The 17874-nt window shown below is 37.6% G+C and overlaps 1 protein-coding gene and 1 non-coding gene across 3 annotated transcripts in view; both read right to left on the bottom strand.

The window, feature by feature from the left end:
- Positions 1-272: 272 nt before the first annotated feature.
- STK3 (serine/threonine kinase 3) overlaps positions 273-17874 on the bottom strand; it is a 352673-nt gene continuing 335071 nt past the window's right edge. For both annotated transcript variants that reach the window (XM_039464621.2, XM_074386819.1), the window contains one exon: positions 273-1637. In XM_039464621.2, coding sequence (XP_039320555.1) covers positions 1479-1637 — 159 coding nt within the window. In that variant the 3' untranslated portion in view covers positions 273-1478. The remainder of the gene's footprint in view (positions 1638-17874) is intronic.
- Positions 9125-9232, bottom strand: LOC120362402 (U6 spliceosomal RNA). Its single transcript, XR_005578315.1, has one exon. It is a non-coding gene; the product is annotated as a U6 spliceosomal RNA (small nuclear RNA).

Raw genomic sequence — 17874 nt, 5'->3', positions numbered from 1 at the left:
CCCTTCTCCTTATTGCGGTGACCACAGATGTCTCAGATGGTTGAGGCCCTGTCAGTGGGTCCCTGGGTGTGAATGACAAGAGCAGGGCGCCCTGCCAACATGGGTTGGGTCTGGAGCAAGAGTGAGGAATAACCTGTATTATGTGAAGCTGCTGAAGGGTGAGGGTTGTCAGCACTGCATAATCTAGCCTGTCCTAACTAATATACCTCCCTTGCTTGACAAATGCAGAGAGTCCAGGTCATGAGTTTTAAAAAAGATACAGAAATGAAATGTGCTGGTGGCACAGTGAAATTTATTTGTCTTTATGATTTACACATAATAATTAAACACACAAAAGAATAAACACTGGCAAGATGGCCATATGTAGCTTAGGAAATGACTGGTCCCAATGCAATCATACAAATGTTCATTCACTGTAAAAATGAGTTTCTTTTTAATGGTTTTAATCTTGTTTTTTTTTTTTTTTTTTCAGTCCCCAAGGCTTGTACCATTCAGTACAAATGTTTTTGCTATTGGGTTATCATTAGGCACATGTTTACCAATTCCCAGGAAATGAATAAAATCAACAGAAACATCCTGTGACAATAGAGCACATTTTCATAGAAATGAAATTGATGAGCTTATTACAGTTTGAATCAGTTCAGCTATTAGATCTACACATAAAACATTATTAACAAATTACATTTGTATTAAGTTTTTATTTAAAAATATTTATCACACTTTTTTGTGCAAGGGTTTCATTGATTTCTTTGGTTTTAAACACTATAGATCTATTTTACCTAAATATATATAGTTCTATTTGTACCAAACATCAAAAATCAAAAAATTAAAATTTCAAAAGGTAAAAATGGAATTATTGCTTTGATATAAAAAAGACCTAGCCCATTTGAGAACTATTGCCATTATTGCTTTCCTACTGGCAAACTATCCTGGAAATCAAGGAATGTACCCCATAGCTCCCTGCAGGAAGTACAATTTGGTTGCACATCACATCATCATCATATTAATATGACCCTACCTTCACCAAAGCTATCCTGATCTTGTCCTTAAAAAATAAAGCAAAATAGCATAAATAAATAAGTTTACCTAAGGGGATACAATAAATAGCCTACTAGACAGGAATAAAGAATACTGTAACATAAAGCCCTTCGGTGCTGTACAATTAAACAATCGCTTTGGATTTTCAAGGTCTCTAAACGCAGCCTCCATTTCATAACACAGTTTTATTGCTGGTATGCAACTGACAGAACAAGAGAATACGTTTCTGTTGTTCTCCTCACGTGACAGTGAATGCACAGCAGATAAAACCATCAATTCTGCCTTTTGGGAATTTACTTGGGCATGTACCATGGTCAGTTTTTGAACTCTGCCTAACTGTAGGGCAAAATCTTAGGATTAAAAATATCCAAATAATATTCCTTCAATTCTTAGTGGTTTCTTGGTCTCCAGAATAGTTAAAAACAGCGAGGAAACTAAACTCAAAAGTTTTGCTGCCTTCTTTTCTTGGCATCCATTGCATCCAGAATGGGCTGCCTCTTTGCAGTGTATCTCTGACGAAGTTCTTCTATCTCACGTTCCATCATAGGGTCCAGTGCTTTTAACCGCATCTGTAGTTCTTCTAAACTTAGATTTTTCAACTAGATATAGAAACAAAGAAAGATATTAATACAGTGAAAGTGGTGTCTCATTAATGTCTTATTAATGTCTAATGAGTTTTAACATGAATATTTAGTACATTATTTACATCATCTTTGAAGTATGGTTAAAAAATTACAACAGGAGTTTCCTCCTTGAAGAACCCAGAGGCCATATCTTGCGAGAACCTCAAGTAAACTGCAATGAAACAATCCAATCCTGTTTTTAGAAAAGAGCAAATGAGAACAATAAGCTGACAGAATTTTTTAAAAGGTACAAAGAAATCCGTCACTGCCAACAAACAGATTTTCAGAATATGTTCCAGGTATGTTCACTCTGACTTCTTATATCTTTGCCAGCTACTGAGTGCTACAATAATCATGAATACTTGCAGAGATCACCCAAGAACATGACAAAACTGTATCAAGGTTAAATTAACCATTCTATTCTCTATTTTACCAAATGCTTAATAAAGAAGATGACTGTGGTAGGGGCAGGAAGTAAGGCTGATTAGGCCTGGTGGGGCCCCAAAAGCAGGAAGCCATGATCAATTCTGGAGTAGGACAGTTATGTAAGAGTAATCCAGGTTTTTGGGTTTCTTCTTCTGCTTCTTCTTTTTTGAGACAGGGTCCCACTATGTTGTCCAGGATGGCCTCAAACTTCTGGGCTCAAGAGATCCTTCTGCCTTGGCCTCCTCAGTTGCTGGGATGTGCCATTGCACCCAGTTTAGGCTTGGTTTTAAAATGACAAAACTTGCAACTTACTTTTTGTTTTAAGAAGATAACTGTCTTTGGTTATTTTATGAGTCAAGCTGTGAAAAATACTCATTACTTACAGTCATCCAAAGTAGCACTTCTCAGTGGATCATCCACTTTTCCTCACCATCCCTGGCCCTATCGTGACTTTTGCTTCCAAAAACCAAATTCACTCTTAGCTGAAGAAGACTCTGAGGATACTGAAAGGAATGAGTCACAGACTCTCTGAAGGAAATTCAAAAAAGTAGTTCCAAAAATATTTTGAAAAATGACAGTGTTATGGGGAAGAGTATGCAGGCTTCCATGATGATGACTTTGAAGGCGAATGCCACTCACTTTGGTGCATAAGAAGTTCTGGCGTGTATATTAATAATCAGCCCTGTTATTTTTTAGTCATATGTCACGAAAGAATCTAACTTTTAATATGGTATAAAAGATACCATTTATATATAATATGTAGTATTATATACTTTCTTCATTGATTTTTAATCCAAGTAGTAACCATGCATCTGTTATACGCTCAGTGGTGTTCAAACCAGTGTGGGGATAAAGAATAAGACAACAGGGAAACTCCAAACTTTGAACTGTAGACATCGGTAATGGCCAAGTTGAAAGCCCAGTGTAGACCACGCAACCACATTTCCCAAGAAAAACATGCCATGTCTACATAGGATCCAATTCCACTTCTGTGTTCTTCAACATTGTCTCTATTTCAGCCTGTTAATCTTTCCCATTTCTAAATTTCTTATGTAACATTCATTATCTAAACAACACAATTTAGTATTTGATTCTAAATCATGTACTATTTCATAGTTCATTTTTATGCATGAGTTTCATGTCCCTACTCCAGATATTCCAAAAATATTTAGACTGTACATATACCAAGAAACTATCCTACTATACTGCAAATAATATGACATAAAGGTAGATGGATAAATACAAATAAGAATATATGGCGCAAAGGAGTGGGTTACTCTAAAATTAGAAGAACTAACATATAAAGTAAACAGTTACCATTACTTTAATTCTGAATTAAGCTATTCCAGGGGCAAACTGCCAATAAGTTTATAAATATTATGTGGCAGTAATAGATTGAATTCAGGGAAAGAAACTACTTAGAAGAAAAATTTTCTTCCTTTAACAGACTTTTATATTTTCATTATGTACAATTTGTGAAAAACAGGCCTATGATATTAGAGAACTATTATCTAGCATTATTAAGGAATAAGGTGTTCATGTAAGTAAATAAAGTACCTAAATCTTAGTCCTTTAAGCAATAAAACTTTGAGACACACACACACACACACACACACACGCTCTTTATTGGTTCTACATGACTTTTAGAGTTTTTTTTTCTAATTTAGTAAAAAATGATGTTAGTATTTTGATAGGAAATGTAGTGAGTCTGTAGACTACTTTGGGCAGTAAGGTATTTTTCATGATATTGATTCTTCCAATCCATGAACATGGGATGTATTTCCATTTGTGTCATGTATGATTTATTTCAACAGTGTTTTGTAGTTCTTCCTGTAGGGATCTTTTACCTTCTTGGTTAAGTACATTCCTAGGTATTTTATTGTTGTTGTTATTATTTTGCAGCTATTGTAAGAGGGGTAGAGTTCTTGATTTGATTCTCAGCTTGGTCACTGTTGGTGTATAACAGTGCTACTGACTTTTACACACTGATTTTGTAACCTAAGACTTTACTGATATGGTTTGGTTGTGTCCCCACCCAAATCTCATCTTGAATTGTAATCCTCAGAATCCCATCTAGGGAGAGACCTGGTGGGAGGTGATTAGATCATGGGGGCAGTTTCCCCATGCTGTTCTGGTGATAACAAGTGAGTTCTGATGGTTTTATAAGGGGCTCTTTCTTCTTATTCAATCTGACTCTGTCTTTTCTGCCACGACGTGATAAGGTCCAAGCTTGCTTCATCTTTGCCTTCCACCATTGTTGTAAATTTCCTGAGGCCTCCCCGCCACAAGGAACTGTGAGTCAATAAAACTCTTTCCTTTATAAATTACCCAGTCTTGGGTATTTCTTTATGGCAGTGTAAAAATGTACTAACACAGTTAATTGGTACTGAGGTAGTAGAGCACTGCTATAAAGATACTTAAAAATGTGGAAGCAACTTTGGGACTAGGTAATGGGCAGAGGTTGGAATAGTTTAGAGGGCTCAGAAAAAGATAAGAATATGTGGGAAAGTTTGGACTTCCTAGAGACTTGTTGAATGATTTTGGCTAAAATGCTGATAGTGGTATGGACAGTGAAGCCCAAGCTGAAGTGGTGGTCTCAGATGAACATGAGAAACTTATTGGGAACTGGAGCAAAGGTCACTCTTGCTACGCTTTAGCAAAGGGACTGGTGGCATTTCCCCCTGCCCTAGAGAGATCTGCAAAACTTTGAACTTGAAAGAGATGATAGGGTATCTGGTGGAATAAATTTCTAAGCAGCAAAGTGTTCAAGACATGACATGGGTGCTCTTAAAAGCATTCAGTTTTATGCATTCACAAAGAGATGGTTTGAAATTGAAACTTATGTTTAAAAGGGAAGCAGAGCATAAAAGTTTGGAAAATTTGCAGCCTGATGATGTGATAGAAAAGAAAAACTCATTTTCTAGGGGAAATAAATCAAGCCTGCAGCAGAAATCTGCATAACTAATGAGGAGCCAAGACAATGGAGAAATTGTCTCCAGGTCATGTCAAATTGTCTCCAGGGCATGTCAGAGTTCTTGCCAGGAGCCCCTTTCATCACAGGCCTGTAGGCCCAGGAGGAAAAACAGTTTCATGGGCCAGGCCCAGGGGCCCTGCTACTCTGTGCAGCCTTGAGACATGGCAGTCTGCATCCCAGCCATTTCAGCTCTAGTTGTGGCTAAAAGGGGCCAAAGCACAGCTTGGGCCATGGCTTCAGAGGGTGCAAACCCCAAGCCTTGGTGGCTTCTTCATGGTGTTGGACCTGGGTGTACAGAAGTCAAGAATTGAGGTTTGGGAATCTCCGCCTATACTTCAGAGGATGTAATGGAAATGCCTATATGTCCAAGCAGAAGTCTGCTGCAGGTGCAGAGCCTTCATGGAGAACCTCTGCTTGGGCAATGTGGAAGGGAAATGTGGGGTTGGAACCCCTATAGAGTTCCCACTGGAGCACTGCCTAGTGGAGCTGTGAGAAGTGGGCCACTCTCCTCCAGACCAAAGAACGGTAGATCCATCAGCAGACTGTACCATGCACCTGAAAAAGCCACAGATACTCAACATTGGCCAGTGAAAGCAGCTGAGAGGAGGCCTGTAATCTGCAAAGCCATAGGGCAGTGCTGCCCAAGACCATGGGAGGTCATCTCTTGAATCAGTGTGACCCGGATGTGAGACATGGAGTCAAGGAGATCATTTTGGAGCTTTAAAATTTATTGGCTACCCTGCTGGGTTTCAGATTTGCAGGGAGCCTGTAGCCCCTTTGTTTTGGCCAATTTCTCCTGTTTGGAACAGAAGCGTTTACCCAATGCCTGTTCCCCCACTGGATCTCAGAATTAACTTGCTTTTGATTTTACAGGCTCCTTAGGTAGAAGGGACTTGCCTTGTCTCAGATGAGACTTTGGACTTGGACTTTTGGGTTAATGCTAGAATGAGTTAACACTTTTGGGGACTGTTGAAAAGGCATGACTGTGTTTTAAAATGTGAGGACATGAGATTTGGGAGGGGCCAGGGGCAGAATGATATGGTTTGGCTCTGTCCCCACCCAAATCTTACCTTTAAATATAATCCCCATAATCTTGGTTTGTCATCTCCATGTGTCTAGATAAAATTACTTGGTGGGAGGTAATTGTATCATGGAGGCAGTTTCCTCTATGCAAAAACAGATCTGATGTTTTTATAAGGGGCTCTTTCCCCTTTGCTCACTGCTCTCTTCTGCCACCACGTGAGAAGGTCTAAGTTTGCCACACCTTCGCCATCTGCCATGATTGTAAGTTTCCTTAGGCCTCCCCAGCCATGCAGAACTATGAGTAAACTTGATTTTTAAAAACTTATTGAGACTTGTTTTAGGCCTATCATATGGTTTATCTTGGAGAATATTTCAGGTTGGATGAGAAGAATGTATATTCTCCAATTCTTGGGTAGACTGTTTTGTAAATATTTGTTATGTCCATTTGTTCTAGAGTGCAGTGTAAGTCCTGTCTTTGCTGACTTTCTGCCTTGATCTGTCTAGTGCTGTCAGTGGAGTGTTGGAAGTCTCCCACTGTTGCTATGTGCACATATGTCTTTACTTAGATTTAAGAGCAATTGTTTTATGAGTCTCAGAGCTCAAGAGTTAGGTTCATATTTATTTAGGACTATAATACCTTCTTGTTGGATTGATCCTTTTATCATTATACAATGCCCTTCTTTGCCTTTTTTTTTTTAACTGTTGCTTTAAAGTCTGTTTTATCTAAGAATAGCTACTCCTGCTCACTTTTAGTTTCCATTTGCATGGAATATCTTTTTCCACTCCTTTACTTGGAGTCCATATACAAACCCTTACATGTTAGGTAAGTCTCTTAAAGACAGCAGATATGTGGTTTGCAATTTTTTATCCATTCTGCCAATCTGTATCTTTTAAATACAGCATATAGACCATTCAACATTAATATTGAAATGTGAGGTACCATTCCAGTCATCATGTTGGTTGTTTTCCAGATACTCTGTTTTCTTAATTGCGTTATTGTTGTACAGGCCCTGTGAGTTTTATGCTTTCAAGAGGTTCTATTCTGGTACATATCTACCTTTTGTTTTACGATTTAGAACTCCTTTTAGCATTTCTTGTAGGGATGGTCTGGTAGTTACAAATTCTCTCAGCATTTGCTTGTCTGAAAAAGAATTTATTTCTCCTTCATTTATGAAACAGTTTTGCTGAATACAAAATTCTTGGCTAACAGTTATTCTGTTTAAGGAGGTTAAAGATCAGACCCTACTCCCTTCTGGCTTGCAAGGTTTGTGCTGAGAATTCTGTTAGTCTGATAGGTTTTCCCTTACAGGTTACTTAATGCTTTTCTCATTACTCTTAGTATTCTTTCCTCCATGTTCACTTTGGATAGCTTGATAACTATATGCCCTGGTGATGTCCTTTTTGCAATGAATCTCTTAAAAGCTATTTTTTTAAATCAACCATTTATTTTTGTGGGTGCATAGTAGGTACATATGGGGTATCTGAAACCTTTTGATAGTGGCATGCAATGTAAAATAAGCACATCATGGAGAATGGGGTATCCATTCCCTCAAGCATTTATCCTTTGAATTACAATCCAATAATGCTCCTCAAGTTATTTAAAAATGTACAATTAGGTTATTATTAACTATAGTAACCCTATTGTGCTATCAAATAGTAGGTCTTATTCATTCATTCATTCTTTGTTTCTCTTTTGACAGTCTTGCTCTGTCAGAGACTCTGTCACCCAGGCTGGAGTGCAGTGGTGTGATCTCAGTTCACTGCAACCTCTGCCTCCTGGGTTCAAGCAATTCTTGTGCCTCAGCCTTCCAAGTAGCTGGGACTATGAGCATGTGCCGTCACACCTGGCTAATTTTTATATTTTTTAGTAGAGACAGGGTTTCACCATATTGGCCAGGCTGGTCTCAAACTCCTGACCTCAAGTGATCCATCTGCCTCAGCCTTCTTTTTTTTTTTTTTGTACTCATTAACTGTCCCTACTTACTGCCTACCCTGCCTGCCTCACCCCCAACACCCAACTACCCTTCCCAGCCTCTGGTAACCATTCTTCCACTCTCTGTGTCCATGAGTTCAATTGTTTCAGTTTTTAGATCCTACAGATAAATAAGAACATGTGATGTTTGTCTTTCTGTGCCCGGTTTAATTTCACTTAACATAGTGATCTCCAGTTCCACCTACATTGTTGCAAACGACTGGATCTCATTGTTTATTATGACTGAATAGTATTCCATTGTGTATATGTACTACATTTTCTTTATCTACTCATATTTTGATGGGCACTTAAGCTGCTTCTAAATCTTAGCTATTAGAAATAGGGCTGCAACAAACACAGGAGTGCAGTTATCTCTTTGATATACTGATTTCTTTTCTTTTGGATACATACCCAGCAGTGGAATTGCTGGATCATATCATTCCTAGGAGTTCTCTGAACTTCTTGTATTTGAATATTTGTATCTCTAGTAAGGCCAGGGAAGTGTTCTTCAATTATCCCCTCAAATAAGCTTCCCAAACTTTTTGCTCTCTCTTCTCCCTCAGGAACACCAGTGATTCTTAGGTTTGGCCAATATAATCCCATATTTCTTGGAGACTTTGTTCATTTCTTTGAACTCTTTTTTTCTTTATTTTTGTTTGGGTTAATTTGAAAGCCTTGTCTTCGAGCTCTGAAATTCTTTCTTCCACTCTGTAGAAGAAAGCCTATTGTTAAAACTTTCCACTGAATTCTGTAATTCTTTGAATGTGTCTTTCAACTCTGGAAGTTCTGATTGGTTTTTCTTTAAAATATCTATCACTTTAGAAAAAATTTCATTCACATCCTGAATAGTTTTTCAAACTTCTTTATGTTGTTTTTCACCTCTCTCTTGTATCTCCTTTAGTAGTTTAGCAATCAATTTTCCGCATTTTTTATAAAAAGGTATTTAAAATATTTTATCTTGGTTTAGATCCATTGCTAGAGAGCTAATGTGGTCTTTCGGGGGTGTTATAGAACCCTGTTTTGTCATTTTGTGAGAATTAGTTTTCCGTTTCCTTTTCATTTGGGTAGAAATATATAGAATGCTTCACAGATTTGCACGTAAGCCTTGTGCAGGGGCCATGCTAATCTTTACTGTATCTTTCCATTATTAGTATACATTGCTGCTAAAGTGAGCACTGTCTCAATTGTTTTGAACAGAAAATCTTTTATAAAGTGTTCTACAGAATATACTGCCTTCTAAGCAGAGGACATAGAACCTAAAACAGCCTTTCCTTGATAAGTTATTATTAATATTTATTAATAATCTGTGTTACATATTAAATTTCTCACTTCTTTTTGGCTTTTCTGTCAGCTCTTCTGCATGGCCATCACTGAACATATATACTCTTCCTATCTCTACAGCAAGTAGGTTCATCTATTGGGAACCAGAAAAGCAATTCAACAACCTTGTAAGGCATTACTCTAAATAAGAATAGGTTGTGAGTGAAATCCTGAAACTGCCTGAGGAAAGAGAGCATAGCCTTAGTGCTTAAGCTCATTATATTTTAAAAATATCTGTTTTCAGTTTTGTGGCTGTATAAGGTGGAGTTGACAGGAAATCTGACTTCTGCATCAGATATATATATAGCCGTGTCTTCAGGTGGGCTGTTGGAGAACTTCAAAGGACTCACTGACATATTTATTGAGATTTTTCTATGGACTAAGCCCAGTAGGTTTGGAGATGAGTAAAACACTGTACCTCTCACAAAGAGATTGCAATCTAGCTGGCAAGACAGGCCCATGCACAGCTAACTCACTGAAGGATGAGTAAGATGATAAAATGGGAACTAGGATACAGAAGGAAAACAGTTCGAGTAGAAACATATATGGCACACAAATGCCTGGCATCTTAAGAGGTATCTAGCAGACTGCTGGGAGTTGAGAAGAATCCATGCAGGAAGATGAATAGAAGATGAAGCAGGAAAAAGAGGACAAAGCCAGGTCTCTGTGGGCCTTATGTGTGCTGCTGCAAACTTCTGTGACAAGAAATGCTAAGTCATTTTGAGCATATATGGTGAAGTGATTACATACGAACTTTAGAAAAATATCTCCAGTAGACAGTTTTCTCCCTGGTCTTAAAATCTGTCAGACAGTGTCCAACAGAAAATAATACTCACACTTAGCATTGGTGGTCAGAGACTCTTCTCATTTTGTTAATAGAACAGAATATTGGTAGGGTTCTAAGTAGTTCTGCATTATGGTGTCATATAGACCAAAAAAAAAAAGTGGGCTTGGCTGGCAAAAATTTCCACTTTTTAGACAGTGGGTATGATTTAATAGACATAAACTTCTGGCTTTGATTAAGCCCTAATAACATGTATTTAACACTTGGTGTTTCACTAGCTATCAAGCCTCCCACAGGCATGAAAATGCTTTTGGAAGGAAAATGTGACAGAGATGGCCTTTTCAATCTCTTGAAAAACAGTACTGGAACTGCTCAAAGCCTTAGTAATAAAAAGATTCACAAACAAGATAAAGAGACTCACAGTGATTTAAATGACCCTGTAATATCACAGTTTACTATCATCCTTTTAAAATGCTAATCTAAATTAAAAGTTTTTTGAACTAATAACGATATAAGAAAAAGCTGAACTTCCTAAATTAATATGAGTATTATTTTGACAAAAACTTCATTAAAATCCAGTTTCCTGGATATCTTTATGAAAAGGAAGGAAAATCACTTCAGAATTATGCTTATGGATCAGTAGAGCTTGTGGTAAATCTACATAAATTTTATATATATATATATATATATATATATATATATATATGAAAGAAATGTCACTTGCCATCTTTCTACAATACTTAAAACACAAAGTAGTTGTATTATCATCGCCCTAGGCTGGTTTACTAATTCCAAAATCAATGCATTGTTGTAGTAACAAATCTGATTTACACTTCTCAGAGTTTATAAGGTAACTCAGTAAACAGAATAATTTAAAAATATGCATACATTATAAGTTTTACTGTACGTGAACAAATGTGTACAAAGGAATAACGGATCTGGAAATGGCTTTAGTGTGTTTTGGGCTAGTTCTATTTAGTAAAGTTCAGTTTTTAAGTTAATAATAAAAGGGAACCTGCACAACTAAGAGTCCATCTCAAATACTGAAGCCTCAGCACAGTGGAAGTATATTGTAGTTTGACCATCTTTACATGCATTAAGGACACATACTTGGTTAAAGAAATACATGAACTGACATGCAGTAAGAGGAAGAACTGGAACACAAACACAGTGGAAGCAGAACCCATAATCTCTGAAAAAACACACAATTAAAGAACAAGATGAATTTCAGAATGATATTGTTTCATTACCTGAAGCTTTTTTCCTACTCCCAGAAAATTTTGCTTTTCCTGGACAATTTAAAGGACAAACATAGGGGGCAAGACATACTAGTAAGGGCAGAGGAAAAAAAAATCAATTTCCATAAAAGGGTTTAAACTGAGATCAGGTAAATTAAATTGTATGGGCCTAAAGAGAAACATTTTGAGATCTGGGATTATTAAAAGTCATTGTTTGTGACTCAGTCATTTGTTAAACAGAAGCATAAAGTTGAGTTATGAGTTAAACATTTACAGAATCTCACGGTAAAATAGAACCTCAGAGATAACTAACTTCCTTATTTTGGGTGAGGAAATGAGAGTCGGCTTGCTTAAGTACCCTCTTGGTTTACGGCAGAGACAGGACTTGACCTCTGCTTTTTTCCCTATTATACCATATTGGTGCTGCTCAATTGCTACTTTATATAAAAGTTTGTGGGAGAAAATCCCTAATTTATCTTTTCAATTCCAATTTCTTCTCTCTCTCTCTCTCTTTCTCTTTCTCTCTCTCTCTCTGTGTGTGTGTGTGTGTTGACTGCACCATCAATAAAATCAAATCCATGTGACAGCAGTTTAAGTGTTATAAAGGGATGCAGTTAGCTCAGGTACAAGACCCTTCTCCTGCCTTGTTCAGAAGGAAATAAAAGCCATAACCCATTTTGACTCATAATCTTGGGGAGGACAATATACAATAGTTTCAAAGTATCCATTTCTGACTCACTAGACCTCATTAATTTAAAACGACAATGTTTTGTGCTTCCTTCATTAAAACCTAACAGAGTTTCTTAGGTGATTTTAAAGTAGGAGAGAGAAGAGGAAATCAGGTAGAAGAGGGTGGAAACATGCTAACTGCCTTCTATCAGAGGACAAATGCACTTTTAAATTCTGCAAGTTCAAAACAAGTAATTGTCTAATATGAAATCTCACTGGAAGCTTGGTCATGTTTCAAGTAGCAAAAGTTATTTAGGTAGAAGTCTAGGCTGGGTGCAGTGGCCCACGCCTGTAATCCCAGCACGTATAAAGGCCGAGGCAGGCAGAGCCCGAGGTCAGGAGATTGAGACCATCCTGGTTAATACAATGAAACCCCGTCTCTACTAAAAATACAAAAAAATAGCTGGGTGTGGTGGTGCACGCCTGTATTCCCAGCTACTTGGGAGGCTGAGGCAGGAGGCTGAACCCAGGAGGCAGAGGTTGCAGTGAGCCAAGATCGTGCCACTGCACTCCAGCCTGGGCGACAGAGCAAGATGCTGTCTCAAAAAAAAAAAAAAAAAAAAAAGTCCAAAGTGATCAAGTCTGATATTCTTAATTTAGCACTGTCAGAGAGTTCAAAAATGTTAAGTCACCAAAAATGAGGTGTGCTGCTGAGAAATATCCAGGGTCATCGACCTCAGCCGAAAGGAAAATTGTTTCTTTAAAATATTCAGCTATGAAGGCTACTGTGAATAGAAACCCTGCATATGACATTTGTATAGCGCAGTCTTTTCAAATGGAATAAAGAGCAGAAGCTCAGTAAAAGTTCAATGCCATCTTCTTTAAGCTTCCGATCTGTTAGTAGACTAGGACCTCTCAGATTTTACAAGATATTTGTTTATACAAAGCAAAACACTAAAGAAAAACTGTAAACCTCTTAACACTAATATAATTAGATAAATGGATGAATATATATTAAGTTAAATTAAAAAGTCAAAAAAAAATTTTTTTTTTTGAGACAGTTTGCTCTTGTTGCTCAGGCTGGAGTACAATGGCACAATCTTGGTTCACTGCATGCAACCTCTGTCTCCCAGGCTCAAGTAATTCTCCTACCTCAGCCTCCCATGTAGCTGGGAATACAGGTGCCCACAACCACACCTGGCTAATTGTTTGTATTTTTAATAGAGACAGGGTTTCACCATATTGGCCAGGCTGGTCTCGAACTTCTGACCTCAGGTGATCTGACCTCCTGGGCCTCCAAAAGTGCTGGAACTACTTTTTAGTAAGAGTCAACATTTTGTTTGTAAAATGATATAGTTTGGTACATGACTGATAGCTTGAATAGGAAACTCATTTTGTTAATGGCAGCCCTGGATTACATTTCATTCAGGAGATGAAAAATAAATATCCCAAACTATGACATTTCTCAGGATCTCTAAAAAAAAAAAATCTAAGTAAAAGATATGCAAATTAATAACTCAGTTACTAGCTCTTGCATAAAAGAGGAGCACCAAATTACTCAGTGATATGAGAAGTTAGGGTGGAAAATAATCAATTCACTGATAATTCTGACATTTCAAACCTTTAATAATTAGAATTATTTCTGCAACTCTTATAAGAAGCATTGAAAGGCTGCTTATACTGATCAGGAAGCTGTCAGTAAAATTAGAACTTCCTTACATATCTAGTCTACTATAAAAACCTAAAATATCACAGCCAAGTGATAAAACTTACTTCATAAAATAATTTCATCTTAAAATCTCTAGGGAAAACACTTAGATTTCTATACAGTTTTCTGTTTCATCAAAAATAGTCCTAATTACATGAGCAATTTTTAAAAAGTCATAATCTCAAATAGCAGAAACAGGAGTGTGGAGGTTTTAAATACTATCAATGTGATAAACATTTCAAGACCTAATGGTTCTAAGAGTTGCTGGAACAATCAGTCTGTCAAAATAAACGAGACACTACAACAATGAAGCAAATGGTCTTACATGTTATTGTTAACACATTTAGTCAAACAGTCAATCAAGAGAATCCTAAGGTTTGCTGTGTTTACTGGGAAAACAAACTCTTCCTAGCAACTGTTTAAATAAATGTTGCAGATGCTACAGACCTTATTAGTGGCCTGTGATTAAAAAAATATGAGTTGCTAATGCTGTATCCTGACTCATCTATTTTCCCATCTGCTAGCAATTCTAACAATATGAACTATCAACAGAATGGCTAACAATTTTCTATGGCAATTTTGGTGCTGAATTGCCTATAGCATTTTTGAGATTTACCAGTGCATGTCTCAGACTGTTTTGAGTTGTTTGTGGCCTGAAGCAACATAGTCCTTTTTCCCTTAATACTCCATTTTAGCTGAAATTTTTACTGTGTTGAACAGAACCTTGTTTGGTTTTAGAAAACACTGTTCATGGAGGCTGCCACACATTTTACTAACAATGAGAACAGGAAACACACCAAAGCACTAGTAAAAATCCAGTCAAGTCCACTGACTGGTTTAGAAATACATAAACAGGTAAGGAACCTTTTGCCCATAAGCCTGAGCCACAGGGATAACAGGTAGTACTTAAAGTTAAAAAAAGAAAACATTAATATATTAAGGCATTTCCTGATTTAATTTCTGGCACCGAGAAGCACACAAAAAAGGAGCATTCTAGTCAATCCAAACTACTAGAGAGCCTGTTTAAAGAAAACCCTACATATACATTTAAAATATGCATTTACAAAAATAAGATAGTGATAATTTCAGGCACTTGAAACTTACACTATAGAAGAAAAGCTGAATTCCTCACTGTAAAAATGTGATCTTAAAAACTGCGTTTAACATCAAATCTATTGGCAGACTCCCCTTCCCCAAACAGACATTATTTTTCCTGTTCTAAGCTGAGTGGCCCAGGTCTTCAGCTGACTGAATAACTAAAAATACTCTGGGATTACAACTGGAAACTACCATGAATCACTCTGTTTTGGCTGTTTAACCTCAGAGAATCTAGAAGAAACTTAGGATTCTAGATTTTCATTCCCAAAGAAAAGGAAGAATATGGTTTCTTGTGACTATCAGTGAAGGAGAAGGAGAAAGTGCCAATTATTGATTATTCGCAATGTGTTGAATACTATCCAAAGGTCCTGTATACTACGTCATTGAAGCTTAGCAATCACCTTAGCGGGCAGATATTACCAACCTTGTCTGACAGGTGAGGATGCTCAGAGAGATCAAATGACCCACCCTAGGTCTCTCAACTAGAGGTGCTTATGTAGGCACTCAAAGGCAACATCCAACTCACTTAAATTTGAACTGGAGTCTACAGATAGCTGTTTTCATGGGTCTCCCAAGAACTACAAAAGCACTTCAAAATCCAATGATCATGCTGTGAATCAGTTTTTAAACAAATTGTGTATAGATTAATAATAGAAAAAATTACTTAAAAATCTCAACTTTCCTATCAGATTGTACCTGGTGAAGCGTTTTACTTATAAGCTATCCATGTATTTCAGCCATCACTGGCCATATAAAATAAGTGCACATGTTAATTAAACATTTTTCTATTCAACCAGCTCTTCAGCCAAAGAAACACATGTCCACATAGCCCTTTGGGATATATTTCATAATTTTATCAATAAAAAGAGAGATACTTGGACAAAACCAGTAATAAAATATGTCTCCTTCACATTCCAGTGAGACTTTGCCTGTCTGTTCAGACTGTTCCATAGTGGGTTTGGTGCTGTGTTTAGCTTGAATCTAGTGTAGGAGTTACAAACTGATGAGCATTACTACAATTGTCTTGTCCTGGAGAAATCTCGGCTACCCATTTAAAAAAGGAATGATGAAATTTTCGTTGCATTCTTCAATGGCAGCTGAGCACCCATTCCTTTTGTGCATTTTCAGCTTCTAGTAAGTAACTTTGCTTATTAAAAATATCGGGAAAAACTTAATTCGGGCACACTTCTGCTATACTGTAAGTTGCTCTAACATTCTAGGCCCAGGAAAACAAAATCAAAGTAACTCCAAACCAACCAGTAATTAAACCTTTCTGGATATATTAAGGGCAGATGAAAAATTTTATTAGCTTTGACTGACTTCTTATCTCAGGGATTCTAATTAGCACATTGTATAGTTTAAAACACCAATGAAGCCATAAATAAGAGGTTAACAAATTAAGTGACTTTTTTTTCCTATTTCAATTTAAGAAAAATGTATTATATGACAAATATTTGTTACGGACGATCACAAACATTACAAAAATAACAGTGGTTAAAGTATATCTGTAACCAGCTTACTGGCTTGTCAAATCTCTGTGGAGCAATTTTATAAACTTAATTTTTCTCCAATTACACTCTTTCAGCTATGCAAAGCCAAATTTCCTTGACATATTCCACAAGAAATCTTGGGATAATTTCACTGATTTCTGGTCTCTTTTATTTATCAGAAGTCAAGACCAATTATAAACTTCAGTCTCATCTTAAGTGCAAAATTTGCCCCTTCCCTTAGCATGTGTTTGCACCAATTTACAGTGGGGAAGGATGATGTCTAAATCTAGAAGTTTCTCACCATGTCTTTCTAAGGTCTAGCTCCTCTGGTGCTGGGAGCAGGAAGAAGACAGGACGTTATGTAAATGGTGACTTGTCAGTGGGGTATGTTTCCCTGGTCTTGCTCTGGTTTGTTTGGTTACTGATGGTTTGTGCACAGAAAGCGTGTGTATTTCCTGACGTTGTGGTTAATATTATCCTAGTGCCCATCCTCTTATAGAGTGGCTGCCCAACGTCTTTTCTGAGTTAGAAATTGTCTCCTCTGGCCTGAAAGCCACCTGGGCAGCATTATGACTTCTGACTTCCACTTTTGGAGTAAAGAGATCATGGAAGTTCTCTACACTCTCCAGGGACTAGTGGGACCCAGGGCAGGTGAGGGCTTCTCTAATCTCTTCCTAGCTCACTACTCCAATGGTCCTTAGTTATCCTGCAGGCTTTGTCTCTACCTACAGAAGTCTTCTACCTACAAAAATCTTTGGGAGAGAAGCAGACATAAGCGTCTATGCTAACACACCTTCCAAACTTGCAGGAACTAAAGGCTTTGCCTTTAGTGGCACACCAGTGGATCTACAGATTTAGCTAGCTCAGGAAGCACCTTTCTGGGGTACCAGGTGACAGGATCCCTTTCCTTCAGGCACCATCATTCTCTGTGAAAGGATCTCTGGAAGGCTCCTTATTTGACTTTAGTTAAGGAGAGGGCTATTTTCTTCCCCTTCCACTAGATATAAATTCCATTTGGATAGGGCCTTTGTCTAGTAAACAGCTACATCTCTAGTGCCTAGAACACTGCCTGGAACATAGTAGGTGCTTAATCAGTATTTATTAAATGAATGAAAAATGGTGGGTCTCTTAGTAATCCCTGGAATGAGGTGGCTGGCTTCAGTTGTTGGTGGCATGTTTAGAGTATCGGGGACTTACCACTTGCTGTTTTCAGCTGTGGACTCTATTAACAATTCTGTGGCAACAGGAAGTCCCTTTCAACGTCATAGTACACATCTATTAACTATTTTAAAAAGTGTGTGTGTGTGTGTGTGTGTGTGTGTGTGTGTGTGTGATCAAGATGGTAAATCTGGCCGGGCGCGGTGGCTCAAGCCTGTAATCCCAGCACTCTGGGAGGCCGAGGCGGGTGGATCACGAGGTCAAGAGATCGAGACCATCCTGGTCAACATGGTGAAACCCCGTCTCTACTAAAAATACAAAAAATTAGCTGGGCATGGTGGCGCATGCCTGTA

Source organism: Saimiri boliviensis, chromosome 15, assembly GCF_048565385.1.
Source record: "Saimiri boliviensis isolate mSaiBol1 chromosome 15, mSaiBol1.pri, whole genome shotgun sequence".
Lineage (NCBI taxonomy): Eukaryota > Metazoa > Chordata > Mammalia > Primates > Cebidae > Saimiri > Saimiri boliviensis.
Note: the sequence above shows the minus strand (reverse complement) of the source record. Positions and strands in the feature narration are given on the sequence as shown.